General features: G+C 46.4%; 1 protein-coding gene across 2 annotated transcripts in view; it reads left to right on the top strand.

Annotated features, from left to right (window-relative positions):
- Positions 1 to 23,921, top strand: part of BCAT1 (branched chain amino acid transaminase 1) — a 47,336-nt gene extending 23,415 nt beyond the window's left edge. For both annotated transcript variants that reach the window (XM_066590779.1, XM_066590780.1), the window contains exons 2-11: positions 1,134 to 1,199; positions 16,232 to 16,432; positions 16,588 to 16,698; positions 16,814 to 16,933; positions 17,854 to 18,017; positions 18,207 to 18,349; positions 18,946 to 19,031; positions 19,114 to 19,254; positions 19,935 to 20,003; positions 20,879 to 23,921. In XM_066590779.1, the coding sequence (XP_066446876.1) occupies positions 1,134 to 1,199; positions 16,232 to 16,432; positions 16,588 to 16,698; positions 16,814 to 16,933; positions 17,854 to 18,017; positions 18,207 to 18,349; positions 18,946 to 19,031; positions 19,114 to 19,254; positions 19,935 to 20,003; positions 20,879 to 20,926 (1,149 nt within the window). In that variant the 3' untranslated portion in view covers positions 20,927 to 23,921. The remainder of the gene's footprint in view (positions 1 to 1,133; positions 1,200 to 16,231; positions 16,433 to 16,587; positions 16,699 to 16,813; positions 16,934 to 17,853; positions 18,018 to 18,206; positions 18,350 to 18,945; positions 19,032 to 19,113; positions 19,255 to 19,934; positions 20,004 to 20,878) is intronic.
- The last annotated feature ends 288 nt before the right edge of the window (positions 23,922 to 24,209 follow it).

Raw genomic sequence — 24,209 nt, 5'->3', positions numbered from 1 at the left:
GCGCTGTGCCCGTGGTGACCCTCGCCTTGTGACTGCTGTATTAGCCTCACTTCACATCCTCTTCCATCCTTCCTGTTTTGTCCTTAGAACAAAAAGGTGACAGCTGAGAGCAGATGTGTCACATGACAGAATGAATGGTGCCCGGTGGACCTCATTGACTATAATGGAGTCCGTTGCACTTTATCATGGTGTTCGCTATTCTGATGGACGCGGTAGTGTAGCGTCCTGCTGTATCTGGGATTTTGTGCCGGATTGGCGCCGGAAGATCCGAATACAGATGTGAACGTGGCGCAGCGATGTGCATCGTCGTCATGCGGTGCGGACAGCTACTTTAGGTGAAGCTGTGATCATGTGACCGTGACTATATGAAATTAGCGCTGGTAATGGTGTGTGACAGCGCTGCCATGGCATCAGAGTAAATCATTATACAAGATAATCTTATAATGTACAGGAGCCAGCGTGAGAACAGAACACAACATAGACTGCTAGCGGACAGACTGAGCACGGACCACGGCGCAGTCCGCACGTAGCCATTTATAGATCGTTTCACCGGATAGCCCTCCCTTGTAATGGATCAGTAACTGCTGACTGCAGCGTCCGATATTTAAAAAGCTGTTCTCCTGTGATGTTCAGCTATGCCGAGGAAAGCTGCTGCTGCAGCACCGCATACTGCACCCCTCAGCTGCTGCAGCACCGCATACTGCACCCCTCAGCTGCTGCAGCACCGCATACTGCACCCCTCAGCTGCTGCAGCTCCTCATACTGCACCCCTCAGCTGCTGCAGCTCCTCATACTGCACCCCTCAGCTGCTGCAGCTCCTCATACTGCACCCCTCAGCTGCTGCAGCTCCTCATACTGCACCCCTCAGCTGCTGCAGCTCCTCATACTGCACTCCTGAGCTGCTGCAGCACCTCACATTACACAACCCATGTAACGTACAGTGTGTTTGTGGGAAGGGACGTTTCCCCATGTCATGTACAGCGGGGGCGGGGCATTGCCCCATATACCATACAGCAGGGAGGGGCGTTACCCCATATAATGTACAGTGGGGGAAGGGCATTGCCCCATATAATGAGGTTGATTTTTGATGTTCTAACATATTTTTTTTTTCTCTTTTTTTTGTTTCTCTACAGAAGTGCAAAAATGGTTGTGCGAATGGGTCGTCTGACTGTGACGGCCATGTGCCTGGCGCTTTTAAGGTGAGTTCCATGCGTTCTGGGTCAGAAGGGCTCCGCTGACTGGTACGGTGGGGTGTAGGTGCTGTTGGTGGTCTGAAGTTGTACACTGGACTCTGTGAGGCAGTCCTGACATCTGTGTACATCATATATCAGGGGAGCAAGTGGACATGATATAATTGTGGGGGGCCCCAGTGAATGCCGTCCTCTGCGTCTTCTCGCCTTCTGTGCTGTGACCTAGTTGTCCCTGAGCCCTGGACTGACTCCGCAGACAGAAATAGCTGCGACTCCTGGCAGGGGAGAAGGTTCTATTGGTCAGCAACGACCTCCAGTCGCCTTCACTGCCATTTAGCGGGTCACCTGATATCCGCGGTGGGAGTGGCCACATTGTGGGAATATATTAATACTTTGGAAATTAAAGACCTGCCTGAACTGCAACAATCCAAGCTGATTGGCATTCCGTGTTACAATTAGCGCACTTGCATCTGGGCCCTACACAGTTCAATGGGAACATGACTCTAGCGGCATCCAAGCTGCAGCAAAATGCTAAAACTGCACACGAATTGTGAATCAATGCTGCAAAGCAAAGACCTCGTAAGTCGTCACCGCAGCGTCTGATGCTGGACGAACGCCAGCCGCAGGCCATCGCACTGGATTTCTTCTGTCTTTTTCTGATCATGTACCGGAAATGAAAACCCCTTTCTGAGGAAATAAGTGCACCCCAGCAGTTCCTGTAATCCCACAGTAATCCTGCAGATGCTCTCATTTCTGTGTCTGCAGATGACCGTATTGGATTATAATTCCCCCCTGACCCCATGTGACCTCCTCACTCCTCCCAGCACATCTGGCAGCGCCACACATTCCTCTGCCAGCGAGCGTTTGTTATTTATGGCCGGTCTTATTTTATCCTCCTTCCTCTCTGATCTTCCATTCTCCTGTTATTAAAGGGGTTGTCCCGCGGCAGCAAGTGGGGTTATACACTTCTGTATGGCCATATTAATGCCCTTTGTAATATACATCGTGCATTAAATATGAGCCATACAGAAGTTATACACTTATCCCTCCGGTGCTGGCGTCCCCGTCTCCATGGCGCCGACTAACGCTGTCTTCTCCTTCCATTAGACGCGCTTGCGCTGTGCGGCCTTCTGCTCTGTTCAATGGGGCCGCTCCGGCGTGCTCGCGCCGCCGAGGTCTTCTGCGCTTGCGCAGACCAGCTCTCCGGCGCGAGCACACCGGAGCGGCCCCATTGAACAGAGCAGAAGACCGCACAGCGCAAGCGCGTCTAATGGAAGGAGAAGACAGCGTTAGTCGGCGCCATGGAGACGGGGACGCCAGCACCAGAGGAGGTAAGTGTATAACTTCTGTATGGCTCATATTTAATGCACGATATATATTATAAAGTGCATTAATATGGCCATACAGAAGTGTATAACCCCACTTGCTGCCGCGGGACAACCCCTTTAAGTCTTCAGTAAGTCACCGCCAGAGCGGGCGATCCAGAAAACCGGACAAACCTGAAATTCTGCAGGAACCCCAGAAGCACTGCTGGCATTGGACAGATGCGGGAGAGCTGCGGTCCCCGCGCCACATATGCCACCATTAAGAAGACGCTCATTGTTGGGTCACCTCTAGTTTGGATACAAAATGTGATACAGGTGCAGCTATAGTACCCTGTTGTACCGTCTCTAGCTTGGATACAAGATGTGATACAGGCGAGCATGGAGGCTCTAGTACTCTGTTGTACCGCTTCTAGCTTGGATACAAGATGTGATACGGGCAGGCATGGAGGTTCTAGTACCCTGTTGGGTCGCCCGTAGCTTGGATACAAGATGTGATACGGGGAGATGGAGGCACTAGTACCCTGTTTTACCACCTTTAGCTTGGATACAAGATGTGATACAGGCAGCATGGAAGCATGCAGGTTCTGTATGGTATCCTGCGGCATATCGCTCCATATTTGCTGAAACTGAGTCTCTAGATCGTGTAAACTTGTAGGCTGTGGAAGTTGGCATCCCAGATGGTTCCACACGTTCTACTGGTGATAAATCTGGTGACCGGGCGGCCATGGCAGTGTGACAATGTTGTGGGGGCTCCTATGACCCCCTTGTGTGCGTGGCTGAGCATTATCCTGCTGCCTCGTGGAAGCCGCTATGAGAGGAACACATGTGGCTGCAGGATGTCCTGAACATATCGCTGAGCTGTCATTGTCCCTCGTACCACTACTGGGGGGGACCAACTGTTGTATGCAATGGCCCCCCAGACCATCACACCAGCAGTGGGCAGGATTGAGGCGCTCACCCCGAGGTCTCTAGACACAAACGTGGCAATCGTCAGTGCCCAAACAAAACCTGGATTCATTGCTTAAGACCACCCAGTTCCCCTCCTTAGTGTCCAGTTTTATCGTTCACGACATCACTGCAAATGGAGGCGACAGCGGGTGTCAGAGGGCGTACATGTAATGGGGGCTATGAGCCCAAATGTCCTTCAGCCAATGTCCTTCAGCAAATGGTTCCTACAGACACAGGGGTGTAATGGTAGATAACAAAACAGTTGAAGCTGCTGGTGCTTGTCAGGCGATCAGACGCTTCTCTCTGCTGGTGGTCTGCGTATTACCTGCATCTATATGCCCATGTGAATGAGCCCTAAGGGTGCGTTAACACTGAGTGTAAGATAAATCCAAGAAACTTGGACTAATCTCCCACCTGCAAATACACAATTTTTATGCGAGTGTGATACGTTTTGCGAGAAAATAGCATCGTATTCGCATCTCTGCACTTGCAATTTTTTTCACGTACATAAAAAATGCGTTTAAAAATTGTCCATTATTCCTTATGGGAGCAAAAACGCATCACGTTCCACTCGTGTGAAGCTTGTATTTACATGTGAGCATGATGCGATTTATTTATTTATTTATTTATTTTGGTCCCATAGGGAAGAATGAGTGACTCTTCAACAGAATAGCCCTAAAATAGGACCTGCTGCTGTTCTGGATTATGATTTTCTCCAGCAGGCTTCGGGGTATTTTGCCGCTTCCGAATTGTATCGTGTGCACACATCATCGAACCAGATCAGACACAAATGCTGGTCTAAAACTGGGAGAGTCTCTACAATGTATAGAGGCTCAAGCCTTTTATTATAACACATGACAACCGCCCTTCAATGGGCGTGCAACAGATTACATCAGTAACATATAAGATTCTCATTTGTCGGATCATATAGAATCTCCCACCTCTCTGCCCACCCTCCCTCACGTCCGCCATAGTATGGACTTTGTCTTCTTTAGCATGCAGACAACCTTAAGCAGTTTCTGTGTATGTGGCAACCCATTGTTTAACTAGCTTCTGTGAGGAGTGGAAGGGGGCTAGGTAAACACTCAGTGTTTAACACAGATATACACAACACTATGGCCCTTTAACTCTTAGAGGCTGGTTGTGCAACTTGTGTAATTCCTATGTACTTAGCTAACATTAACATCAGACATCCTTCACCATCCCATTGTCTAGTAAATACTATGATTAGATTGTGTGTCGATCAAACTCCAGAGCTAAAAGTCATTACAACAGCAAAATACATTTGGGTTATATAAATCGATAGACATTTTATACCAAAATAATCATCATGTCTATCACAATCCCCCCTTAAAATGTCTATCCTCTAATTCTCTATCTAATTTTCACAGTTCTCTGAGCATGAGCCTATAACTGGAGCGCGTTGAAGGTTCGTTTTAGGGTCTTCAAGGGGGTGTAGGACTTGTCCACTCCTTCTGGGGATGCATCCAGCAAACTCATGGTGGGAGCGGCTTTTCCAGCATCAGTTTCACAGGTCTCTCTGACACAGGGAATAACACAGCAGACTAGAACAGAAAAGGTAACCATCAGTTCACATACAACAGCAACGCCCGTCTGTGCCAGGATCCTTTACCACCCGCTCATCCATGGCGAGTACTGGTCCCAAAAGTTAGCTCTTTTTAGTTAGTGCGGTCAGCTTCTTAATGACAAGTGCGTCTTTACCCGTGGGTCACGTGTCGTCTAGGATGTAGGTACGACAAATCTCCCCTGTCATCTTACAGACACTCCCCTTTTAGCTAAAGTCATATCTAAGGTCATTCTATTTTTAAAAAAAAGTCATAGTCGAGGTAGGTCCTATTGGTCGACTAGTCCCTATAAGGCGTCTCTAGTATAATTTATAAACCACTGCTAACTATAAAAAACATAATTAATCCAATCAACGTTTATTTACCATAATGATCAGGAAAATGGACTCGAATCTAGTTTTAACTTGGTCTCTAATTTTTAAAACTTGTCAGGTACCCCCCTTGGCTATCCTATGACGTCAATGTATACGTGTAGATCAAAACTACCACCAGGGGTCTCTCTTCTCGCTCTAGCATAATGTTACAATACTAGTAGCGTGCACGGGTACGCACGGCGTGGGACTCCCTAATCTTCACCCACACCAATGTCCCTCCTGGAGATAGTCCTAATGGTGAACACGTCCAGGTCGCCTCACCCTGACCCTACACTACCTAGTGACAAGACTGGAAGGAACCGCCGTACCTATGCGGAAAACAAGGATAGACCAACATGACAGGATAACCACAAAACACAGACTGAGTTGGATCGAGATAAAGTAACTATTGGGGGTAACCTCATTATCCTCAATGCTGTCCGACAGGATATGGAGGAGCATAAGGGCTTTACTAAGGCACACTCCCCTGTCCAATTACCCTCCAGGCGGGTCCTCTACCTCATGTCTCCACAAAGCCAGTAAACGTCTCCTAAGGACTGGACCTGATTCTGCATCCATTCCCCTCCTATCGTACCGTAGGAGGAGCAATACCCGTTAGTGAGTTCCCCAAAATCTCCCTCCACCCTGCCTATTTGCCCGGCAGGTGTAGTTTCCAGGGTAGTCAGTAATACTCTCTCCGGTGCAAAACACTTAAGTAGTTATAGAGTATTGCTTCTTCCACTTCTCACGGACAGTGTAATTAGCGGAAATGTTCGTGAAGAGACTAATAAACCACTCTTCAGCATCTACAGGGAGATTTAGGGGGACCATCCCCGAGTGTGGTCGGGCACTACCGCACACGCAACAGTTAGACTTGTTGCTCCTGTTAGCATTGTACCTCATCAACTCCAACCAGAGATTCTGGTCAGAGTAGCCAGTCGCTACTGTCAAGGTGTCCACAAAAGGTAGGGTCGGCTATGATCATCATGTTCGTCAAGGTCTTTATCTTACGGCGGAGGGGGTTAATTATGGGCACGGGACTAAGTGAAGGCTTCCATTCGGCTGCATCTACCATACCCCTTATTTTAAACTTCCCTAAGGGATCTGTCCTCCCGTACCGGTATGTCCCCAGACTATAAGTCCCTCCGTCCCCCGGGCTTGGATCTCCCATGGTTAGTGTAAAAACCGCATTAAAACCAAGCAACATACTAAGTTCAGCCTTCCAATACCTGCTGTCCTTATTATTCTCAAGGAGGGTTATACGACTAATTAGGGATTTCCCGCTCCTATCTTTCTTATTTAAGGCACTTCGCGGTTTATAGGACCAGTCTATTCCTGTGTTACATCCCACTAATCCCCAATAACGGCAGTCTTCTCCCCAGACGTTATCAGTGGCGCAAACATATTGTATTCCCCGGGTATATAAGTCATATAACCAGCTGGACTGAGCTAAATCTGGCCTGCGGTGGGATCTTGCGCCTAGACACGGGACCACAGTACAATAGTCGAAGGAATATGCGGCTACTTGAGCATTGAACGAGTTATACCAGAAGGTAACCATACCCTCATATTCTTCCGACTAAGGATTCCAGTTGCCACCCTCCTCTCTCACTAGCCCTAACCAGAGTAATGTCTTTGGCACAACTAAGACTGGTCTCCCGGATCTGAAGCTTTCTTACAGTATGAAGCATAGATCCATGTAAGTCTTTCGGCTAGTTTCACAGCTGTGGCAGTAGTCAGAAGCACCTGGTAGGGGCCATCAGATCAGGGTTCAAGAGGGTGCTTCCTGAGGAACTTCTTGACGCACACCCAATCCCCAGGCTGCAAGATATGTGTCCCAGTGTCTGCCTCTGAGTCTGGAAGAGAACATCTGTGCATAGGCTTTGGTTAGTTCTTTAACAACGAAAATCACATACTTAGTCAACACATCAGATTGTAATTGTAACTACTGAGGATAGTAACGACCTAGCCTTGGGGCTAGCCCAAACAATCTCGTAGGGAGATAATGTATAATCCCCCCTGGGTTCATATCTAACACTGTATAAGGCTATTGGATGACAGTCTTTCCAAAGTGGCGTCATTTTTAAGTATCTTACTTTTTAGCGTGCCACTACGTCTCTCCACCTTTCCACTACTCTAAAGATGGTAGAGTATGTAAAAGGCCTGGGATACACCCAGAGCAGACATGACATGTTACATTCACCTGCGAAGTTTATACCTCTGTCTGACTCTGAACCACTTCTGGTACCCCATATTCACAGTTTACCTCGTTCATGAGCTTCTTTGCGGTTACCTACTTGTTTACCTTGGTAACCGGGTCAGCCTCCAACCTGCAAAGACATCAACAACAACAAGCACGTATTCATACTTCCCAACAAGTGGGAGCTGAACGTAGTCAATTTGCAATCCCTGAAATGGGTAGAGTGGTCCCGGCAAGTGTGATGTGGCAAATTTACTTCTGCCCTGACTTACCCATGGCATAGATCATGCTAAACCGGACAAATGATGCAGCAGCTACAGAGAACCTAGAAGTCGCCCTACTTCTTTCAAGCGTCGTCGTCATTGCTGCTTTACTAGGTGGGTCTTTCCGTCCATCAGCTGGGCCATCATGGGATACAGGAACTGTGGTGGGCAAGTGCTGTTGACCGTTCACCACACGCTGTCCTGTTTCTGCTGCTCCCATATTAGTCCATTTATTCTTTTCTTCCTTTCTGGCTTGTAACTGTAAAAGTCTTTTAGCATATCAAAGTCCAAATTTTTGTCAATGTCCAAAGTTTTTACCACTGACTCATGCTGTCAGTATCTTTTCTTCTTTCTTCCACGGCTTGAGGGCCGCTGCCTTTGCTGCGCTGTCAGCGAGGGTGTCGTCTCTCGCCTCTCCAGTGTAGGAATCGGTGCGAACTCTCAACTTTGTCAGGTAGAAGTAGGGCCTCCATGCGACTCTGTACTGCTGCACCATTCTCAATTGGTTGTCCTGCTAAGGTAAAAAGTGTCTGGCCTTCCATATTGGGCCGTAATCATGAGCTATGCCAAATACATACCAGGAGTCAGTGTAAAGGGTTGCCGTCTTACCTCTCACCACTCTACTCGCCTCAGTGAGGGCCTTCAATTCCGCTTCTTGTACTGTGACATGCGGAGGCAGAGCTTCTGCTTCTAGGACATCTTGTTGTGTGACCACTGCATATCCGATGTGGAGTCATCAATCCTCACCCTGATACCATCTGCAAAAAGCTCAACATATGCATTATCAACAGAGGTTCTGATAACTGTTTGCATATCTGCAGTTTCTTACTGTATTAGTACTAAATAATCGTGCTGATGTTTTATTTCACATGGCTCAGAATCTTGTTATCTTATTCCATTTATTTATTTATTTATTTATTTTTTTCCAAACCCAATCGCTGATCTACAACACCTAGATCATCTATGGCCCAGATCACCTCCCAATCGCTGATCTACAACACCTAGATCATCTATGGCCCAGATCACCTCTGCCTCCCCCCTTTTGAACCGGAATACTCAATGGAAAAAGAGTCATTGTGTTCAAACTAGTAAACCAAGAGGCACAAAAACAAGCACTTTGTAGGTCAAGATGACATTGTATGCAGCGAAGTCTGAGCGAAAATATCCTTTAGATTTTTTTTTTTTTTTTTTTTTCCTTTCAGGTCGCAGTTAGCATTTTTTAACACAAGGGGGCGCAACACAAGTCAAATTTTACGTCACCCAGTGTAATAGTATTTCAGGGTATGGCCAGCGTTTAGCTTTTACTCTCCTGTCGGAATATAATTATAGCTTCAGTGTAGACTGACACTAGAATATACAAAAGACTTAAAGAAAAACTAAAGAATACGGTTGAATTAACATCCTACTCTGGGCAATTCAGTCCCTCTTTCTTCACATAAAAAGTAAAATTACTTCACCAAATTGCGTGAAAAAGTCTGCTGGGTGACTATAGGGAAATTATTCCATCTGTAGGAGCCTTCCATAACATCATCGGTCTGAGTATCCATTGGAGAAGCGGGCAGTGGAAAACAGAGCCCCTGGGAACATGAGAGAGCGTCCCCTGTCATGTATTCCTGGTCTCTGCCCCCCATGCATCAACTCCAATCTTCCATGCACTATAAACCAGCTTAGTCGTCTACTATGTCCCAAGCTGCATCTTCACAAAGGTTTGTTTCCCTGAACTTATCACACATCCAAAGTGGCCACATCTTGGAGCGTAACAAAGTCTGGTCAAACAAAACCTTACTTCAGACAATCATGATGTTAGCACTGGATACAGTGGCATTGGGGAATATAGGCCTCCCAAATGCAGCAAAATGGCCGCCAGAGGCAGAAGGGGGCGGGGCTACAAATCTCCCAGGTGAGGCAAAATGGCTGCCGGAGGACCGAGCGGTGCCAGGGGCAGCAGCACTCCCAGGTGAGGCAAAATGGCCGCTGGAGGAGGAAGGGGCGGGGCCAGGTCCTGTGCCGGATGGGGAGGGACCGGAAGTAACATCACACACCCTGAAAGTGAGCACATGGGGGGGAAGTAACTTCAGGGTGGGGGCAGGCCTCACTACATTTACTGCAGAGTCACACTATGTTGGATTGTAAACATTGCAAGCACGGCCGCCATTACAGGGAGGGGCTGTAGTCAACACAAAGACATTACATTGTTCATAAGCAATACACATACCCCCCTACATGCTTTCCCCTCTTGAATCTCTTAACCACGTTATACCTCCTCCTAGCAATCTAAAAACACCTTTCTTTCTGCTAGGCTTCCTGCTCATCTTCTGAAAACTTTCTACAACCTATCTTATCTGTCCATGACCTGACATTTCTTTCTGCAACTTTTCCTGGTCCTTTCCCATTGTTCAGTAAACTCTGCTCCCTTCAGCAACCAGATCACAAGCTCTATGACCTTTGCCCTTGCTCACTTTGCTCCCCATTCTCTAAACAACCTGCGTCTATGCCTAACCTTCTCATTCTATCTTCAAATCCTTCCAATATAACCTCTCTTTCCCACTCAGATTACAATGCACATTAATTCTACAAAACAAAGACAAAGGCAACAGAAAGGGTTAATTGGAAAAAGCTTTCAGTTCACTCTTATCAGCAGCCCTCCCCCCAATAATAAACACTGCACATTCTTTCTATAATACCAAACAGAGGGGATTACTGGAGAATAACCACAACGGCTCAAGGTATATATCTCATCTACCTTTATAACAACCAACCTCTACTAGTAATCCGTCTGGACAGGACATTTTAGCTATACACAGAGACTGACAATTATTTTCAATGACCAAGAGTTTCTGGAGCCAGCCGTCACAAAGCACGGCTATACTTCACACGTATATACCTTTCCACATATGAGAACATAACACGCTCAATCATAAAGGTAAGTATACGTATCATAAATCTTCCTAACCTCACACTAGTTTTACCTAGGAGTAAGTGTCTCTCCGGCGTGCTCCCTCAGACTTAAACAGCCGAGTCCGCCCTTCTGACACATTAACCCTCACAGAATTTATCTCTTGGTCTTGTATACACAGTGTTTAACCGTCTCAGACACAACAGCATACAAAATACCCCTAGACAGGTAACATGGTGATTTTTCGAGTGGACAGACCTGTCTTTCAGTGAAGGTCCAGTCTGGATCAGATACAGGCAGATTTAGCAGTCAGAACCCAGATCACATCGGTAGATTTACATAAAGCAATCTTACCGTGTTCTGAAATTTTCGGGCCCCTGAGTTCTGCGTGCCATCTGCTGATCTCTGTACGTTCCAGGCTGTGACCTCACAGATCCACTCGCCCACCCAGGGACGCCACTGTTCTGGATTATGATTTTCTCCAGCAGGCTTTGGGGTATTTTGCCGCTTCCGAATTGCATCGTGTGCACACATCATCGACCAGAATCAGACACAAATGCTGGTCTAAAACCGGGAGAGTCTCTACAATGTATAGAGGCTCAAGCCTTTTATTATAACACATGACAACCGCCCTTCAATGGGCGTGCAACAGATTACATCAGTAACATATAAGATTCTCATTTGTCGGATCATATAGAATCTCCCACCTCTCTGCCCACCCTCCCTCACGTCCGCCATAGTATGGACTTTGTCTTCTTTAGCATGCAGACAACCTTAAGCAGTTTCTGTGTATGTGGCAACCCATTGTTTAACTAGCTTCTGTGAGGAGTGGAAGGGGGCTAGGTAAACACTCAGTGTTTAACACAGATATACACAACACTATGGCCCTTTAACTCTTAGAGGCTGGTTGTGCAACTTGTGTAATTCCTATGTACTTAGCTAACATTAACATCAGACATCCTTCACCATCCCATTGTCTAGTAAATACTATGATTAGATTGTGTGTCGATCAAACTCCAGAGCTAAAAGTCATTACAACAGCAAAATACATTTGGGTTATATAAATCGATAGACATTTTATACCAAAATAATCATCATGTCTATCACACTGCAATGTTACTCTTGCACTGATTCTTTTCACAGCACTGCAAGAGACAAATTGTACATGTCCATGCCCTCTTTAAAAACAAGGGGCTCTTTTCCTGTGTGTTTTATGTGACTCTCGCAACGCACAGAAATCCTGCGGTAGAATTGTCCATGTAAATGCACCCATAGGCTTCATTCACTTCTACATATTTGTGCACCGCATTGCGTGTACATTGACATGCATAATACAGAGAGCTGAAACCCCATTGATTTGCACTGCAGCATTCAGGCATGCGCTTTTTATGTGCATGTTTATAAGTGTGGTCTGTATTACGGACTGAAAAAGCCCATTAAAGTCAATGGGATTACGTCTGGATGAAATCTACAGCGCCTATTTTTTTTCATTTTGCATATGTGAAAAATGCAATGATTAAGTGCAGAAGAACAAAAATCCCCAGTGCATACGCACATTTTCGGTTCGTGAAGACGTGAAACTACATTTGCCCGTGAGCCCTTAAGGTGCATTCATAGGGGCGAGTGTAATGTCAGTCTGAGAAACTCGCACCAATATCTCACTTCTAAACCTGCAGTTTTTTTCCTGCCAGTGTAATACATTTTGCAGGAAGAGTTGCACGTTATTTCAATAGTGAAAATGATGATACAAAGAAAAAAATCGCATTGAATTTACATGCGAGTGTGATGACTACCTTTTCAGCTCCCACAGGGAGCCCCGTTGGGGTGTAACTGTGCAGTGCGTTTCAGTAAAGGCGTTCGTACCAGTAGAGGCGTACCAGTAGAGCCATTATTGGCTTTCCTATAAAGACTCTGTTATAACGGCTCTCCAATAAAGTGCAGCCACTATACAAGACTCCTTATAATGGAACCAGTATCATGGTGGCTGAGGCCCTCTACAGAGTGATGTGGCGCCTTTGCTTTTGGAGAGGTCTACATGGTGGCTCGATAGACGTATTTATGTGAGGTTCCCCTTTAAATCTCCAGGTCCTACTGTAAGCTATTAGAAGCTCAAAGGAACAAGAAGCCCCAAACTCGGATTTCTCATACGTAATCTACAAAGAGCCCGTTGTTCCGAGATCACATTGAGATCCAAAAACAAAGAAGCGTCACGTAACACTGAGTGCGGAGTTATCCTATTACTGATGTAATCCTTGTATTACAGTGCCGCCAAACGGAACAGATTATAGGTGAACGAATGCCCATAATTACCCCCGGGGCAATTGTAACCCCACTCACTGCGCTGATCAGTCCATGGGAAGATGGCAGCAAAAGCATACATGGGGCAGCTGTCCCTTCCGGTCCCACTCTATGATGTTCTTTACTCTTTAGGGGGTGACAGATTTCCCAGTATCCAATACTGATGATGCCATGACTGTGGGGGATTTTTCCCTATTTCTGGCTCTCTGAGTGACATAGGTCTCGGATGTTCCTTGTAGCATTAGTACTGATTTTGCCCCTCCTCGGTAGCTCCTGGAGATTCAGGGAGCTTCTTGCTGTATTGGCTCTGTATCGGTATTTCTATTCCTGGAAGTCATTTTGTTGGCTCCTACAAGGTCACTTCCCTTCTGTTGTCTCACTGTCACGTTTTCCTTTTGTTCAGGATTATGCCGAGCCATCATGTGACTTTGTACTTCATAATAGTGTAGGAACAGATCATCCTCACTGCTGGGGGGGTATTCTTCATAAATGTGGCATACTAGTATCCATATCGCCTCTCTGCACATGCCCAGCCAGGTGTCTAGCAGCAGATGCTGCAGGAAATACCGGACAACTCTAGAACTCCAAACAGTGGTGACTCTGAAACTACTTATGGGGTAATACATGACAGCCTTGGTGGGTTAAGGGTGGCTTTAAAAGGTTAATATTAAATGTTCCTAGTGGTCTAAAGTGGTTTGAGAGTTAATGATAATATCCCTGGGGGTCTAGAGTGCTTAAAGGGTTAATACATATTATAACTCATGTTCTAGGATAAGTGATTAAAGTTAATATTTATGGTAGTTAATGATGGCATAAGTGTTAATGTGTCACACTGCATTGCCACTGCTCAACTGCTCCTGGGGTTGCAGTCGGACACCACCGACTGTCACATGGTGCTTAAAAGTCTTCTACTTCTGCTCACTCCCGGGCCTCTGCTCATAGGGCTGTCGCATGCTTCCGCCCTTTTTTTTTCTTTTTTAAATGGCCAGAACAATCCCTAATACCATCCACCACCAATCACCAGATGTTACCTGCATTATTAGGCATCCTCCCCTTTTGGTCTTGTTGGTCATTGTGACAAAACCCCAGTTTGTATGTGTTCCCAGTTCTGACTCTTGCATGATCAATGACCATTCAGACTTCTGTGCTCCCTGACCTCTGCTTTGTATTCTGTACTTTGTTACTTACTGCCTGCCCCATCCTGCAGCTTTGTACTTGTTAATATAGCTGAGCCACCTGCTCTGACTTCAGCCTGTTTCTCAACTACATTACCAGTTCAGACCTACAGGTACCATGCCTCGGCCAGTGCAGCTGCAGTGTCCGAGGAGCAGGCCCACAGCCAAGGAGATGACTGGGTAGATAAATGTTTCTGTCATGGTGGTTCTATCACCCTGAGGGTAGCTTGGGACCTGTCCACGTTACTCCGGGGGGAGGTTACAGGGAAAGGGTAGCTAGCGGTTATCTTAAAGTTCGTTGTCACTTGTGACACCACCATTCCTTTCTCTGTGGTGAATCTTGAAATGAGAATAAAGTAGTCCACGCACAGGGATAACTTTCTGGACAAATCGGGAACAGTCGGTAATGCCCGTTTACTCAAGTCCAACAAATAACACTAAGAGTTAGGCACAATTTACACTCTCAGAATGGGTTGTGGCGGGGAGGATTTCTCGGGGCAATCCGGACAATCCACAGTCCCAGTTATCTGTGAGATTCTGCTCCCGGTAAACTCTCTTACTCTCTACCAGTCATCACTCACTCTTCCGGTGTCCTCCTTCCCTCTCACATTCTCCGTGCGGATAGCAACACTGGCACATCCTGGATAGTGTGGGCCAAGGCCAGGCTTCAGGCCATCACTCGGCCTCTTCCATTCTTGACCACACAGACCAGACAGTTTCTGTGTGGCTCACTCTCTGGCTTCTCTTGTAAGACTCCCCTCTCTTGCAAGACTGACTCTCTGACTTCCTCACAAACACATATATATAAAACAGTCACATGACATACAACAAGATACATTTCCCAGACATAACCCAGACGTTAACACATTCAGTGCTGCAAAGGTGCCATACACATCAAATGCATACAACATAGAAGACACCGACAATACCATTGCACAAGACACACATTTAACATTATGGAGGGGCGTGAACTACACAGCATCAACAGCCACATTATCGAGCCTGTGTGTGTGATGGCTTGGGGACCTCGCAGCAAAGTCAGTATTGGAAGGGCTAAGCAATGAAACCAGGGTTCTTCAGTTGCTGCCACCTCAGTCCTAAGCCAAACTGGTGATACTGTCTGCCTGACATAGGGGTAACATCCCTGGTGGTCTAGGATCATAAGATTAACCCTTTCCTATCCACTGTCTGACGTCTGAAGACATTATGATTTAAGGTTGTACACCTCCGATGTTGGAAGACATCCGTCGGGGTTCTCTTACTGTATATTACCAGCCTCTCTGCTGTCGGAGCCTATTCAATGTGTCCCCTCATGCAGTACTGGCTTTAGCCAGCATATAGCGCCGTTGTATAACAGCAGAAAAAGAGTAAGCCCCCTAGGAAAACCAGGATACAAATTGGATTGGAAAGTGTTAAGGGTCACATCCCTGGTAAACTAGGGGTTGTAAAGGATTGATGATTACCTCAATGGTGGTCTACGGTCATAAAAAGGTTACAACGCTAAGCCACCAGGGATGTTACTAGTAAAGTATTATTGGTAATAACAATCTTACACCATCAGGGGTAAGGATTAATGGTAACATCCCTGGTGGACTAGGGTTGCAAAGGATTGATTGTATCATCTATGGTGTTCTAGGGTCATAAAAAGGTTAATGGTAACATCCCTAGTGGTCTAGGGTTGTAAAGGAAATACCTCCCCATGAGTTCTGAGGATAGAAGCTGCATATGGTGGTCTAGGCTCATAAAAAGGTTAATGTTAACATCCCTGGTGCTCCAGGGTCATAAAAAGGTTAATGGTAACATCCCTGGTGGTCTAGGGTTGTAAAGGACATATCTCTCCATGACTTCTGATTCTAGAAGATCATATATGTTGTATGTTGAGAACAGTAATTGGCTACTTGATTTGCACTCATGATCTTGGACGATTATCAGGAACTTTTTGGCATTCTCGGCAGGATTATATGACTCATCTCATCTGTTTCACCTTCTACTTTCAGGTATCAGACATAACTATCGAACTCACTGACAGTCCAAAAGAGAAGCCTGACCCAAGCAAGCTGGTGTTTGGTGCATCCTTCACCGATCACATGTTCATGGCTGAGTGGTGCGCGGAGAAAGGATGGCAGAAACCGGCAATCAAACCCCTACAGAACCTGAGCCTACATCCAGCATGCAGTGTGTTCAACTATGCCATAGAGGTGAGTGATGTCAGTATTGGGGCGTGGCTATATGAAGAGTGTGTATCAGTATGTTGCACTAGTAATACGGATGGGCGGAGTAACCCCTTACCTTCTGGACTTTACACTTATGTTACCGGGGTTTGTGATTATGACATGGTTTCTTTTCCGCGCAGCTCTTTGAAGGAATGAAGGCGTATCGGGGAGAAGACGGGAAAATCCGCTTGTTTCGACCTCAGCTAAACATGGATAGGATGTTCCGGTCGGCGAAAAGAATGACTCTGCCTGTAAGTTATCTGTGCTCTGTTGTCAGTTCTAGTATAAACCAATATGGCAGCCGTCAGAGATCTCTGTGACTTAAAGGGATTTGGGGTTTCCGGCGCTCTAATTTGTTTTTTGCAGCCCTTTGATAAGAAGGAGCTCCTGGAATGTATCCGGAAGCTGATAGAGGTGGAAAGAGAATGGGTGCCGCAGTCCTCTGAGGCCAGCCTCTACATCCGACCTGTCTTCATCGGAACCGAGGTAAGCCACCACAACCAGTATGGAAATTCCAGCAGACATGTGAAAAGAAATATAGCCGCTGATGTTGTATGTAAATGAGGAGGAGTTGGATGCAGTAGATGAGTAAAAGGAAATATAAAGTATGTAAATCAGGGGGAGGGGTCAGATCTACTGGATGTGAAAAGGCAAAATACAGCAGCTGGTGATGTATGTAAGTGAGGGTGAGGAGACTGAGCCTGTAGACCTATAGAAGAACATAGTGACTGATGTATGTAAATTAGGGAGAGGAGTCAGTTGTAGACAAGTATGAGAAAATGTAGTGGCTGATGTTGCATGCAAATGAGAGGGAGGAGTTAGAACCAGTGGATTTGGGAATTTAAAGATCAGAGCTGGTACTATATGTAAATTAGGGGGAGGAGACAAAAGCTGTAAACGTGTAAAGCTGGGGGGTTGGACCAGATGACCCTGGAGGTCCCTTCCAACTTTACCATTCTATGATTTAAAGCAGTGTTTCTTAACTCCAGTCCTCAGGGTCCACCAACAGGTCATGTTTTCAGGATTTCCTCAGTATGGCACAAGTGATGTAATTATTGTCGGTGCCTCAGACATTGCCACAGGTGTTCTTACTATAGGATATCCTGCAGACATGACCTGTTGATGTCCCTGAGGACTGGAGTTGGGAAACACTGATTCAAAGGAAATATACTCGCTGATGTTGTGTGCAAATTACTGAGTCTGTGGATATGTAAGTGAGAGGGAGGAGTCAGAACTAGAAGATCTGTGAATATGTAGATGGCAGCTGGTGCTGTATTAATAAGGGGGATGAGACAGGCATTGTATGATAAGGGGGAGGAGCCAGAAAAAGTGGAAGTTCTAGTATTGCAAATTAAAGGATGGCAGCAGTGGCTATACGCAAATGTCTCCGCCTCTTGTCTGTGCAGCCCTCTCTGGGAGTTAAGAGACCCTCCAAAGCTTTACTGTACGTCATCCTGAGCCCGGTCGGACCTTACTTCTCCAGCGGAGCTTTTAACCCAGTCTCACTATGGGCCGACCCCAAATACATCCGAGCCTGGAAAGGCGGAACCGGCGACAGCAAAATCGGAGGGTACGGGAATTGTATGCCTGTGTGTGAATATCTCATTATGCAGCAGCGCCCCCACTGAGAGGAACTGGTATAGCAGTGAGACCCGTTCATTAGAAACTAGGCTTCGGGTGAAATTTATTAAAGGGGCTGTCTCAACGCTGTTGTGGCCCTCAAGACGCCTGACAACCGCCTAATGTTGTTTTTCTCTAGGAATTACGGAAACTCACTCTTTGCGCAGTACGAGGCCCAAGGCTATGGTTGTCAGCAGGTTCTCTGGCTTTACGGTGAAGACGAGCAAATCACTGAAGTGGGAACAATGAATCTCTTCCTGTTTTGGACGAATGAAAATGATGGTAGGAAAAAAAAAAATCAGCTCCGTACGATTCATTAATAACTATAGTATCCCGTTTCACAGCGTGTCATAAAGAGACACCTGAGTTATTAACCTGTTCTGACATCTAGTGGCCACTGTGAGAACTACAAGCTCTCACAATTCATATCACATAAGTAGAAATAGACAATCTGATGACAGGGCTCCTTTTACATGGCAGATCGGACGGGATGGCAGGTTCTGCAGCCTCGGCGTGGGGACAGATGGTCGCTGACTGCAGCTGACAAATTACTTTTCAAATCCAATTTATGGCTTAGATTTCATTTTCCTTTATTCCTTGCCGCGTTTTGGCCCACTTATGTACCTGGGACTCTCCCTCAATGGTTCAAGGGTTATGTCAGGGTCATGTGAGATGATTATTTACAAAGTATAGCCTAGTCAACAATCAAAGCAAGGGGCTTAATACTTATGCAATACGGAATCTATAACCAGTACGACTCCATGTAACTATTACTGCTCCAACAGATTGTCCTCCATCATTCTCAGACTCTGCAATGCCCCCCCGTTACATAGTGGCAACTAAAAGGGCTTTTAAGACTACTAATCTTTATTTTACAGAGCTGGAATTGGCGACTCCACCACTAGATGGCATCATTCTCCCAGGGGTCACCAGGCGCAGTATTCTAGATCTGGCTCTTAAATGGGTATGTAGAAATTGTCCTCTGGTGGCAGCCACTGTGCAGAAAGTAATATTCTGCAGCCAGTAAGAAAGATGTCTATCCTCAGGGGGAGTTCAAGGTGTCAGAGCGATATATGACTATGGCGCAGCTGGTTAAAGCACTGAAGGAGGATCGCATCAAGGAGATGTTTGGCGCTGGTACGGCCTGCGTCGTGTGCCCGGTCGGAAAGATACTGTACAAGAACGAGGTAAGAGCGAGCTGCGTTGATGTCTTACTTATGGCACGTCCTGCATAAGGCCTATGAAATGTATTCACCCCCTCCACACTATTGTTGAAACCATAAAAAGATAAAATTGTCAAGATTACGCAATAAGTAGTCGCGCCTGTAAGTCCCTGCACAGCGCTGGCACGTCTCATAGTTGTGACTCAAGGGGAAGAGGTCTTTATCAGTTTTATAAATGTGGGCAATACAGATTATCCACATACCACTTTGCAAAATTGTTCACACCCTAGATTTTTGTTGAGCGTTAGGTCTTTGTCACCTAAATGTATTTGCGCAGCAATTTACGCGTGGAATATGTAGTGAATAAACCCATTCATGTCAATGGTTTCATTCACATAAATGTATTTTGAGCGGTTTGCGTGCATTTTTACTGTACTCTTTGCGTGCGCAAAATGCCTTTGAGTGACACAGGCCTTACGGTTTGAGGTTGTCAGTAAAATGGGTGACAGTTCTCTTGCTGACTGCATTAGGCTTTCCTCCAGAATGTCTCTTTCCATCCCCCAAAAGGCAAGAGTATTTTCATAAATAATGGTCAAAAATAAGATCTGTTGGGACTTGTAGTTCTCACACAGCATTCTAGAAGAAAAACCACATCATCCATCCCACATGTTCATATCTCATCCGCAAAACTTATGTTTTATTAGAACTTGGAAATCCCAGCCAAAGAGAACAAACTGGCCACCCGCTTCCTAAAGGAGCTGACCGACATCCAGGTGAGGGGCACCGAACGCTGCCCTCCTGACATCCTCTGTGCTGCTGCAGACTCTGCTGCTACCACACATCATCACACTCCACCCCTGACTACCTCTGTGCTGCTGGAGACTCTGCACCTACCACACATCATCACACTCCACTCCTGACTACCTCGGTGCTGCTGGAGACTCTGCTCCTACCACACATCATCACACTCCTCTGCTGACATCCTCTGTGCTGCTGGAGACTCTGCTCCTACCACACATCATCACACTCCTCTCCTGACTACCTTTGTGCTGCTGAAGACTCTGTTCCTACTACACATCATCACACTCCTGTTCTGAAATCCTCTGTGCTGCTGGAGACTCTGCTTCTACCACACATCATCACACTCCTCTCCTGACTACCTCTGTGCTGCTGGAGACTGTTCCTACCACACATCATCACACTCCTCTCCTGACATCCTCAGTGCTGCTGGAGACTCTGCTCCTACCACACATCATCACACTCCTCTGCTGACATCCTCTGTGCTGCTGGAGATTCTGCTCCTACCACACATCATCACACTCCTCTCCTGACATCCTCTGTGCTGCTGGAGACTCTGCTCCTACCACACATCATCACACTCCACTCCTGACTACCTCTGTGCTGCTGGAGACTCTGCTCCTACCAAACATCATCACACTTCTCTCCTGCCCCTCCTGACATTCTCTGTGCTGCTGAAGACTCTGCTCCTACCGCACATCATCACACTCCTCTTCTGACATCCTCTGTGCTGCTGGAGGCTCTGCACCTACCACACATCATCACACTCCTCTCCTGACATCCTCTGTTCTGCTGTGTTTCTATGTCACTTCTGATATAATTTGCGTTTTCTATCATTCCTGTGTTTCAGTACGGGAGAACTGCGAGCGAGTGGACTGTTCTTGTGGGCGGCTCCTAACACACGTGACGCGGCGTGCGAGGCGGAGATCCCCCTGAAGTCGTGGATCTTATTAGTTTAGTAGAATTCTCGTCCGCGGACCCTGTGCTGTGATTTGTTACAGTGTGTCGCCCCGACCGCACAGATTCGCAGACCATTTCTCCGCCTCTTGTAGCACCAACTGACATTCTGATCACCACTTGTTTTCTGATGTATCAGGGATTTTACGTGTTAAGAATCACTGAGCGCTTGGAAGCCGCGATCCTGCGGCACGGTTGTCTTCTATCCCAAGGAAATAGAATTTGCTTTTGTTTTAGCCATGAAGAACATGAAATTGGCGCAATTAGTTTAACCTCTTCATGCCCTCTGACTTCAGGTCACCTATTCCTTTTAAGGTAAAGCAATATTCCAAAAAGCACAAAAGTAAAAAAACAAGCAAAATCAGCGCAAGTGACGTTAATAATACCGTACTGACCTTGCGCTGATCTAGAGTGTTACCATGTCTTATCCTCCAGTTGCAGCCGGAGCTGCAGTCACTAAATAGCTGTTACATCCTGTCTTATCCTCTAGTCACTTCCAGCACTGCAGTTACTTGGCAGTCAGCTATAACATGTATGTCAGCAGCTTGCAAAATTGTGACTGCAGCTCTGGTTCTGACTGGAGGAAAATACATGGTACAAAAGCAGATGTTGGAATGCAGCTCTTGATATGACTGGAGTACCAGATGTGATCTTTCATCAGAGTCGTGGCTACAGCTCTGGCAGGGGCTGGAGTGGAAGACATGATGCAACAGTAGAATAGAGAGTGCAGCTCTGGATGTGGTTGGAGCATCTGACCTGATGGAACATCCACATCACTATAGTATTACCATTGTTCGGTATAAATATCTCCAGAACGTATAGAGGGCGCCAAAACTTTAAGAACGGCGAATTGTCAATTTTTCTATTGTCAACAAAAGGGGAAGTGGCCTCAGAGCCGCGCAAAAATGTTTCACTAAATTCCTCTACCATTTTGTGGAAGTAAAATAAATGGTATTTATTCAGTGCCGGTTGTGATATGACGCTCACCATTTTGCACGTTCCACCTGACATCGCCCACAGTGCGCCAATCTTTACGAATCTCCTTACAAAAATCCACATATGAATGTGCACTTATCGCGCTCCACGGTGGTGTATTATTATTGCTCCATGTATATTACGTTCCGTTAAACCAAAGAACAGTTAGCGGTGAGATTCCAAACCCAGGTTTTCTGGATTATTGGTGGTCTGATAATCCACAATACTTCCTTCCCACCCCCACCCTCCACCGGCGCCGGTTCCATCCGTTGGTCTGGTAACGTGGGTGGCAGATTATCGCGATTTTTTTTTTTTGCATTCCTTTAATTAACAACATCCATGAGTTTAGATTTCAGCAAATGATTAATCCGACGGCGGCCGCTAGAGGGCGCTCCGTGAGTCTATAAAGTTTATTGAAGATTGAGTCTGATCATCCTAATATAAGACATTCTAGAGCGTGATGCTGCCACTGTTGTCCGTAGCAACCAATTACAGTGCAGCTTTCGTTCCCCGTAGTCCTCAAGCTGTGTTCACCTGCAGCGCAATTTATATGGATTTTCTGCAGTAGAATATTCCCGTCAATCACATAAAATTCCGTACCATGACTGGAGATGGTAATGCAGTTTTTGGTGGACATCTGCGCCTAATTCCACGACGTGTGCAAATACTCTAAGAATGGTGCGGGCGAATTGGCGTATAGGCAGAGAATAGAACCCATTGATTTCAGTGCGCTCGCTTAGATTTCCGTATTTTGTCTGCACATTTCAGTTCTATTTTCCTGCACATTTGCGCACCAAAAGTCCCTATAGAAGTCAATGCGTGCCTTACGCAAGAAAAGGCGTGAAACACTGATTCGCACTACTGGAAAAAGAGAATGCCTGGAACTAACTAGCCATTTCAATTGGTGCGATTGCTCGCCACCCATGAGTGAACACGCCCTGCGGAACGAATATTATGCGGATAAACAGCCAACAAAGCCTTGTTAAAGGTGCAGCTACATTATCCCGAGCCGTGTGAAATTTTGCCATACAGCAGTGTTCAGCATGGGATTTTCCATGTCCGTTCCGCGGCCAGATCCGCGTCCTTTTGGTTTTCAGTGCGGGTTCGTACACTGATTTTGCCTTTTAAATGGGCAAAATCCACGCGTGGCATTCTGATACGGAAAGGAGCATTTTCTTGATGTGGAAACACGATTTTCCGCTTTGGAATTGTACACACAGGCTCTGCCCATTGACAGGAAAAAATCTGCACGTGTATCAGCGCCAAAAACCACATCAGAAAACGTGGATTTTGACAACTATTTTAGAGGTGGAATTCACGTGGAAAAAATGTGGCGAATACACAATGAAAGCAGCACTGTGATTGGTCGGTAGGGGCACCAGTGACAAGATGGCTGCTGTAGTTGGGACCCACAAATTACCCTGGGGGGCTCGATTGTGTCACATAACACACCGCTACATTGTCAGCTGACTCGCTGGTTACTATGGCAACCAGGCAGGGTCCTGTTTTCTTTTGGCCGCCGAATGGTGCGGTCATGCGATTGGTTGCCGTGGCGACAGGGTGTGTTGCATTTCTATAAACTTTATTAACACACAATGAAAAACACAAATTTTATTTCCACAAAATGGGCGTTTGCTGTTTGGGGGCGGAACAGAGGACGTGATGGAGGACGATCAGTCGCAGCGTGATTCCAGCTAACGCCGCTATAATCATGGTGATGATATTGGAAGCGGCAGTCGTAGATTATAATACTAATGATTTACCTGTGGAAGCAATCTGTGATGTCTGACAATCGCCGTGGTCTCCCGCTCGGCTTGTTGCCCCGGTGACAGGCTGACGTCATTACAATCGTTATATTCAGGGATTAGTGAGTCGTTCTACAAGGATCATCCGAGACCAAAAGACGAAATTGTAAAAAATCCGTGTGGAACCTGCAATAAATCCGTGTATAAGAAACCAAACCGCGTGATTTAATGTGTAACGAGGGGCGAAGAAATCAGGAGGGGGGCGCAAAATATACTGACAGCAGGGGGCGCAAAATATACTGACAGCGGGGAGGGCACATCCACCATTCGCACCTGCCAAACCACAGCGAATATTTTCCTGCTGACTGTCTCCCTCTAGTGCTCGTTTGCATAACTACACCAGGAACAGATAGAACGACCAGCAACGCAAATATAACCCACAGAGAGAAACCACTGCGCAAATGACAACGGGAGGAAATACACTCAGTGTGAGAACCCAACCCT

Source organism: Eleutherodactylus coqui, chromosome 2 (assembly GCF_035609145.1).
Source record: "Eleutherodactylus coqui strain aEleCoq1 chromosome 2, aEleCoq1.hap1, whole genome shotgun sequence".
NCBI classification, from domain to species: domain Eukaryota; kingdom Metazoa; phylum Chordata; class Amphibia; order Anura; family Eleutherodactylidae; genus Eleutherodactylus; species Eleutherodactylus coqui.
Note: the sequence above shows the minus strand (reverse complement) of the source record. Positions and strands in the feature narration are given on the sequence as shown.